Source organism: Glandiceps talaboti, chromosome 7, assembly GCF_964340395.1.
Source record: "Glandiceps talaboti chromosome 7, keGlaTala1.1, whole genome shotgun sequence".
Classification (NCBI taxonomy): Eukaryota; Metazoa; Hemichordata; class Enteropneusta; family Spengelidae; genus Glandiceps; species Glandiceps talaboti.
In genome coordinates, this window is record NC_135555.1 from 22,546,593 (window position 1) to 22,555,224 (window position 8,632).

Consider the following 8,632-nt stretch of genomic DNA (forward strand, 5'->3'; position numbering starts at 1 on the left):
CATACAATGCATAGTATGAACATGTATACTTGAATAGATGTATTGTGTGCATGCATGCATGTGTGTGTGTGTGTGTGTATGTGTGTGTGTGTGTGTGTGTGTGTGTGTGTGTGTGTGTGTGTGTGTGTGTGTGTGTTTTATAAAAACATGTATGCACCATTACCATTAATAACTGGACAATTTCCATTTGAAATTTTACATGAAATGTCAATTTGCCCTCATGCTTATTTGTTGTCTACAAATATAAAATGGACAGAAAATGTTAAAAACAATCCAATTATTTTAATAATGATGGTATTTCAGACCTACACCAACAACAAAATTATTCAACACAGTGTCATGTGTTAATTTGTACTACAGTGACATTTGTCTGGTTTTGACTTTGGTATATTTGTATAAAGATGTAGAGAGCAACTTGACAGTTCATTATTTCTATGAATTAATTACTCCAAATCAGCCATGTTTAGATTTATGATTCGTATATGAAAGGTGGAACCCCAAACACCATACCTGAAAAAGACAATGCAAAAATGTTATTGCTGAGATAAACAGTGAAACTTACATCTAGCATAAAATATTATAGAAACCAACTCTAATGTAATCTAAACTTAATTTTTCTACATTAATCTTTTAAACTATCAGAGTCTATACATATATATTTGTAATCATGAAAAGATACACTTCACATTGTAGCATCAAAATAGTTACATTTCACTGGATAATTTTAATCTTCACTTTAACAAATATTTGTCTCACTTGTCATCCTCAGAAATACCATCTACATTACCATCACTTTCCCCCACTTCATTAATTATTGCATCCTGGATTTCTGTGACAAGTTTTAACCATGTTGATTTAACAACCCTACTTTTACTCAGTCTAGTTACTTTACTATCCCACTCTATTCTTCTTTCTGGAGACATCACTGACAAGCAGGATTGTATTTCACACTTTAATTGTGCCACAGATTTAGATTCTAGTTTGTTATATTTTGCCCTTTCTTCTTTAGTAACAAAAATTACAGGGACGTGTTCTCTTCTCTGAGGGAACCTAGAGGCCCATAGATACTCAGTGACAAATCTCATTCTTCTCATACCTGCCTCGCTATTAAAATCTAGCAAACCAATGTCAAGATCCTCCCCATGAATATTGGTAATTGTTCTACCTGGGTTAGGTGTAAGATATGCTTTGGACCTTAACACCACTTTGAAGTTAACAAGATCGTTTTCATATGGAGGAAGATTGCGATCAAATGAATTATCAACTCTCATTCCTAGTGCCATCAATGTGGTGTTACGGAGACATACAAGACTGTCATGGTTGTGAATGACCCTTTCCCACTTAGTATAGTCAGGAGTCCCCACTATCCATGATTTGATTGATTTATTATATTCTTCAAGGACAAAGTCCAAACCCTGGTGTTTACTTGGCTTTCCAGATCTAGAAACAGATTCATGTTGTTCTAATACCTCCCTTAGGGCCTCTGGCCAACACAATCTATCATACTCATCCCATGACTCTATTTCCTGGTATTTTGGGTGACAACGTCCAAACCAAACTGGAGAAAATAATTGTCTCCCTGCTCTGAAAAGTTTAGTATCATTGTTTCGGACCCCCTTCCTGAACAAATGAATTCCAAGGCAATGTTGCAGCATTGTTGTCCAAACAAACTGTATCGTTTCATCACTACTTTTGTTCCTTATCCATTCCAAAAAGTCATAAGGTGATGGAACTTGAGACTCACACGTATATGGCCAAAGTAACTCTTGATAGATAGCTTCATGGAATTTACAGAAATTATCAAAACTTTGATGGTGGTCCCCACATCTCTTAAAGAAAAGCTGAGCCTTCTCAGTCACAAAACCCTGTGTCTTCCCAAACTCTGAATAGATAATTTCCCAATACATTTCTGCAAAAGATCTTATCATATTCATTTCTTCATGACCTGGACCAGTGCGAAGAACCACCCAATCAAACTCATCCCCATACTTATGAATAGCTGTTCTTATGATGTGCTGGGGTAAGCCATCACATCTTACAATGGTCCATTCCCTCTTTCCTTTACCGTTGCAGTATTTATGAATCCCTGCATGTTTCCCTATTGCCCTAAGAATTATTACAATAGCTTCCAGAGAAGATGGGTTTACAAATATAGGGTCTACAAGACTAATATTGGCCTTCCTAGCTTGGTTAAGTACATTTTCAGTGTCTGGGGATTTTCCTTCATATTTCATTACTACCCGTTGGGTACCTCCCTCATTAGTCACTGTGTGGCCAGTATACTCATGAAATACAATTGTATTATCATCACAAGTGCTTTTTGTCCTGTATGTCTTTGTATCCACACCTTTTTTACTCTTTCTTTTCAAACCAAAGTTACCACAATTTACACATTTAATTCTATTTTCAACCTTTGGATGGCTGTGATTACATACACTACAGATGTCAGTGGCATTACTTTCTACTTTGTTTCCCACAACATCAGTTGATTCATTCATTATCTTAGTGAGTTGTTCTGAAATAAACTGTATCTGTTCAGTATGGACTAACATTTCAAGTTCAGGTGTCAAAGCCTCCATTGTTTTTACTGATGTTGGCTTCGGCCAGTTACATGGTTTAAACGTGGCTTTCTCCTGAAAATCACACTTCTCACTCAACTGATTTACTATTATAGTTGTAAGGACCTCAGACTTTTGTTTGTTACTATCTCGGCTAAGCCATGTACGCAGTAGTCTTTGTTCATTATCAAAAGCATATTCAATGAGACCATGTGGGGCTGGTTTACAAGAATCTTTCATGGCTTTCAGCCAATTTTGCACAGTGTCATATGAACCAGCTGGTGTACAATGGCTGATGAGATTGCAAGCCATTTCACTCTGTGTCAGAGAGTATAAGACAGCCTGAACTCTAAACATAAGGTCACTAATATAATTTAAATTTCTACTTGCATATATACAATCAATGGCTTGCAACCTCATGGCACTGGTCTTAGTTCTAACTAATTCACTATTCCCTATTAAACCAATCCCACTTTCTGTCTGTTTAGCTGTTATTGCATTTATAAATGCGACAACAACAGGATTTCTAGAATTTATGTGACTGACTAAATTGACATCTATTAGATTATCTAAGCTCCTTCTATCTTTATCCCTGATCAGTTTTGTTGTTTCTTCATAGACATTCTTATTTTCTATGAAACCTATTTGTTTGACTGCCTCAATCCTCTGTTTTTGTGTTTCATACATGTACATATTGTCTAATTTCTTTTGTAATTCATCCTTGTCATCTTCTAGTTTATTTTTATCTTCTAACAGGTCCTTATTTTCATTCTAAGAGTAGTCACTTCTTCACTTAACTCATCTACATCCAGTATTAGGGACTTTACCTGATCTTTCAGCTCACTAATTAGTTGCTGGTATTCGCCTACAACATCAAGGTTGTACATGTTAGCATATTCTGGTATCTGAAATAAGTGTAAAATACAAAACTGTTAAATCTCTAGAAGTTGCATACTTTCATTTCATTTTATGACTCTTAATTACTATGTCACAACTACCTACATGGCAGACATGAATGGAACATACAATATAGCTTGGTATCATTGCCTGTAGTACTGTGTACACCAAAATGTATGATGTTATTGAATCGGTCTACTGACTATGTGCTACATGTTACATGTGTTACAGGTTACATGTTCAAGTGATGGAAAATTGGTATATTCATGTCATTTTTATGTCATGTAATCGCTTTCATATCAGTGAATCTTTCGCTCATGTATACATTGGAACTAATTACATAAACCAGTCCTTCAAGATTATACATGTATGTATGTATGTATGTATGTATGTATGTATGTATGTATGTATGTATGTATGTATGTAATGAAAAATAAGGAGAGACAAGTGAGACATATAGGGATGTAGGAGTCGAACCCACATCCCCTGAATACGAACAAGCGTGATCCTGCCAGCTGAGCTTACTCGTTAAAATAAAATATGCAACATACAGCAGTAACTGTGACTTGCCTTTGTTTCAGGACAAAGTGTATCACCTCTTGCTGCTTCAGGAAATACGACAGTTGTATCTGCAACACCATTATACTTTAAAAAAAAATTCATTGAATTTGTCAATATCATGATGTTACAAATACATGCATATATTATATCAGCCATCCATAATAATGAAGTACACAATGTACATCGTCAATCATAAATGTAGTACTTAAAAATAGCGCAAATATTGCGTTGCCGCACAACTTCATGTTCAGGGCAATGATAGATATATAATTTTTTGAAGTTTTAAAGTTGAAACCAAAACAAAATTTTCATACCTAATTTCCATCATCATAATCCAGTTTCAGTTGTTTACACACACACACACACACACACACACAGACAGACAGACAGACAGATGCCGGGCGATCCCTATAGCACTACTGAACCTCAGTTCAGTTGTGCTAAAAAACACTACATAGATTTCATTTATTCAATTTTACAATTATAAGTACAACATATAATACTGTTGTGAACATGTTCAGCAAATATGTACTGTATCATGTAAATTTCGTATAATTTTAAAATTTTTACCATTGCCAATAAAGTAACATATTAAATAATATGCAACACAAATAGCATCTTACCTTTGTGTGACTATCAATTGGGGTTACCGTAGCTATAGCTTGGTTTTGGAGTGATGTACGAGTAATATGACCTGGGATAGATGAACATCCTTTGCTTGGACACTAAATAAATCATACAGCAAAAATCAACCCATGAATTGGGAATTTAGTGAGAATCAATAAATATATATGCACACTATGAATAATTGGATACTGGAAGTATGGGATTAGTGAAATCAACAATTACTGCTAGTTGGGTATTAGTATTTTAAAACAAAAGTAACTCATTTCAAATCTAAATATTCGTTTTGGGGTGTTATGCACTCCCACACACATGTACATAGTCATTGTTATTCAAAAGTCTACTGAAAAATCAAGGATGGGTCATTTTCTATTAGAGTATAATGTTTTTTCTACATGTTGCTGTATCTGTGTTGATATAACTGTATACATGGATTGTGTATACAGGTGTATTAGCAGATCTTATTTTATCAACATTTCACTGTTTATAATTAAAACACTAATATATCGTTTGGTACATATTCTTAGATAATACAAACTGATAAGTATACATACTTATATCAACAGACCAGTTACATCACTCATACTGTGAAAACATCTCTGAGAAGATGTACAGAAATGTACAGACCATGTAACTGCATTTGTACATGAAATTTTTCAAACAGATCACAGTAGTCATAATTTTACATCTAATATGCTAGCTGTCACATGTCTATTAGTACAGCTATGAAATCTTACCAGATTTATAGACCCTATATAACATCACTTTTTTCACATACCCTGTTTTAGGAGGTGCAGGAGGTCTGTTACAGGCATGTCCTGTAATCTACATGTGGATTTCTAGCTGTTTATATAATGTAAACGGCCTGACCTTACTTATAGCCAATTATATCATATGACTAACCTGTGACTGTGTAATATCATGAATATAGTCGATATCTATACATGTAGCTGGAGATTCTTCATGGGTCTCCTTTCGTTTTCGATCAGCCTGTGAAGAAAGCAATTCCAAATATCACACAAATGAAATACACAAAATAGTACATATCACTCGTAGGTGTGTCACCCCTCGTATCCAATTATTAAACGAGTCGTCAAACAACTACAAATGTACAGTGATCATCAATAGTTTTTACACATGCTAACTATACACTGACTGTCAACATAAGTCTACAGAACTATACATATTTGATTTACTGTTACACGAGCAAATCATCATTACAAAAAAAGCTCCCACGAATATAGAAGTAAACTTAGTTTGCTCAGCTGCATCGAAACTCGTCCTGCTTGCAGACTTGAAAGTCGGGATTCAATGCTGACATTGTCCCTTTCCTTCTCAGCTCCGTGTTTAGAGACATTGCATTTGTTAGTCCTGCAACCGGAATAAGTCGGGACTCAATTCTGACAGTGTCTGTAATGTTTCTTGTCAGTGTTCACAATTATCACAAGCAGGACTACATTTGTTATTTGTCACTGTCAGAGTTGTGTCCCGTCCACGATCGTCAAACAGGACTGCTCCGGATCCCGCACGAGACGAGGCTCGGTCAGTACAAAGAAAATTTCTGACTACATGTATGTTACAACACAGAGACAGACTGCAAATTGCAAGTGGGATCCAGTGTATCAACATATTATCAGTTCACAACAAAGGCTATGTCGTTCAGCAGCAACTTGAAAGCACAAGGTCATCGGTCAAACGTGAGAGGTCATTATATACATCGCCCTCAGAGTTATAAAAAACAACCTCTTTTGTACATACCTGAACTTTCCGCTCCGCAACATTATTGAAGTGCTGCGTAAATTCCCGTCGCATTGGAGCCATACGAAGGCAGTTGGTGCAGATACTAGCTGTCCTATGAACTCCAAGTCTAGTGAAGGCATTGCGAAAGTCCTTCCGTACATATTTCGCTATTTCAACCCCGGTTTTCTCACGCTCAGAACCTCTATTCCACCTTTCATGGAAAGGGTTTTTACATTTCTTCTGTGGGCCATGGCCAACAAACACAACGATCACAATAATGCTAATTAAAAATAAAAAGGCTAAAATAATTGCTGCAAGACTTGACAAAGATTGATGCGTTTGCTTTTGCATTGTTGAACCTTATCTTTAAAAGTGTCGTCTGCTATTGTAAGCTCGAGCTCAGTGACTATCATGACAGATAATCATCGATCGGCAGCGTTAACTGTCAATCATTTGTCAATTGACCAATAGGATGTAGGAGAATATTTTGTGTACATTTTGTAATTTTCTCTCAATATTTGTAATTTCTACAATTGTTTTTGTATGGTGATGTCAATAATCACGTTATTTACATGCTTCATAGAACATTGAATATTATTTTACAGCTGTGATTGGTTAAATTAAAGACATCTCCCTAGGAACGATTCGATCATAAATATTCATATATGCAAAATAGCATGACTATATATGGCGATCTTGTAGACTGATATGGGGGCAGATGTCATTTGCTTGTTCATGATTGGCTCTGCAGTTGTCTTCACTGAAGTAGAGAGGGTTATTTTTGTTTTCCCCCTCAGATCTACAGACTGCATGAGTTGGACAAGCACACACACACACACACACACACACACACACACACACACACACACACACACAAAACAACTGACATTGGGTATTTAAGTGACGCATGCCAGGAAAAAAAAAAAAAAAACTTTTTAATTTTTTTTTTTGCCTAAACCTGAATACTACATACATGTAGTGTCGTACTTTGATAGAATGTTTTCATTCTCACTGGGGATGTCTTGGTCTAAATTTGATGTAAAAATAATTCTGTTATAATACTGTCTTTTCATTATGCCCCAATTTGTAAATTTATTCTCCATCCAAATTCCCATGTAAGTAATTGGCCCAAAACTGACCAAGTACGGGCAGAGTTACGAGCTCGCAAGTCTCAAGTACGAGTGACGTCACTCATACAGAATGAACGTACACGTACGCTGCATATCACACTTACACATGTTACATGCACTCTCAGACAAATGAAACGTACCGTACTACATAGAAACCCTTTTTAATGAATTGTACTTATTTAATACTAAAACTAAATACAGAGTTGAATATAAGATTGTTGAATTGAATATGTGTAGAATAAATCAAAAAACGTATTTACAAGAAAGACGACGACGTGGTGGACAGCTGATAAGAACGTATTGTTGTCATGGTTGCATCTATAAATAGTGTTCACTGACATGTAAATGTAATCAAATTGTATCAATGTGTATAAAACGATGTGTCCGCAATTTAGCCACTCAATTAGAAGAAAAAATAAAGTTCAGAAAAACGAAGTCAGGGGTTTCTGTTTCATTGCACGGCTGTCTGCTGCTTTTCTGGGTAAACTACGGAGCAATAACAACTGGGTAGGTTCACAATCAGGCTGCGACTCTAGCCATAACAAACACGGAGAAAGCATAGCTGCCGCTTCGCCGTGCAATGGTACTGGTTCACACGGGACATCTTTTTCGGCTTTATTCACGATCGAATGAGGATTCCTTCCTAGACATCGCAGATTTATAGGTAGGCCGAAGCTGAAAAAGTTTTACACCTTTGAAAATCTTTATTGGAACAAGAAACGAAACTCCTTTCACTTCTGACCGACAATCATCTTTTCGGTATCGCAGTCAATCATCAATGATTGCGTTACATCTCATGCCGGCAAGTTGTTTGAAAGTTTACAAGGTCTCTCATAAAATTTATTATCAACTTTACAATTTAATGTCAACAATTTTTCATGTATTTCACAGAGGAAAGAAAAAGAAAGAGAGAGAAAGAAAAAAATAGGTAGTGATGTGTCTTTGAGAACCACTTTGTACATAATTGTAAATACATGTAATTCAATCATGTACAAAATGTAGTCCTTGGAACTCAGTTCCAATCCATATGGTCAAGAATTTTCAGAATATCAAGTTTAATGACGCTAAATGTATATAACATGTTGACAGCTTTCTTCCCATCTATTCCCATGTCTTTTTTAA

The 8,632-nt window shown here is 35.8% G+C and overlaps 2 protein-coding genes across 2 annotated transcripts in view; both read right to left on the minus strand.

The window, feature by feature from the left end:
- Positions 1-330: 330 nt before the first annotated feature.
- LOC144438099 (uncharacterized) lies at positions 331-6,520 on the minus strand. Its single transcript, XM_078127128.1, has 7 exons — positions 6,399-6,520; positions 5,960-6,011; positions 5,544-5,630; positions 4,640-4,741; positions 4,026-4,100; positions 3,386-3,463; positions 331-510 (listed from the first exon to the last, which is right to left on the minus strand). The coding sequence occupies exons 1-7, from the start codon at positions 6,518-6,520 to the stop codon at positions 454-456; spliced, it is 573 nt and encodes a 190-aa protein (XP_077983254.1). The 3' UTR covers positions 331-453.
- Positions 6,521-7,732: 1,212 nt separating this feature from the next.
- Positions 7,733-8,632, minus strand: part of LOC144437444 (uncharacterized) — a 2,371-nt gene continuing 1,471 nt past the window's right edge. The window contains exon 3 of the mRNA XM_078126386.1: positions 7,733-8,185. Coding sequence (XP_077982512.1) covers positions 7,933-8,185 — 253 coding nt within the window. The 3' untranslated portion in view covers positions 7,733-7,932. The remainder of the gene's footprint in view (positions 8,186-8,632) is intronic.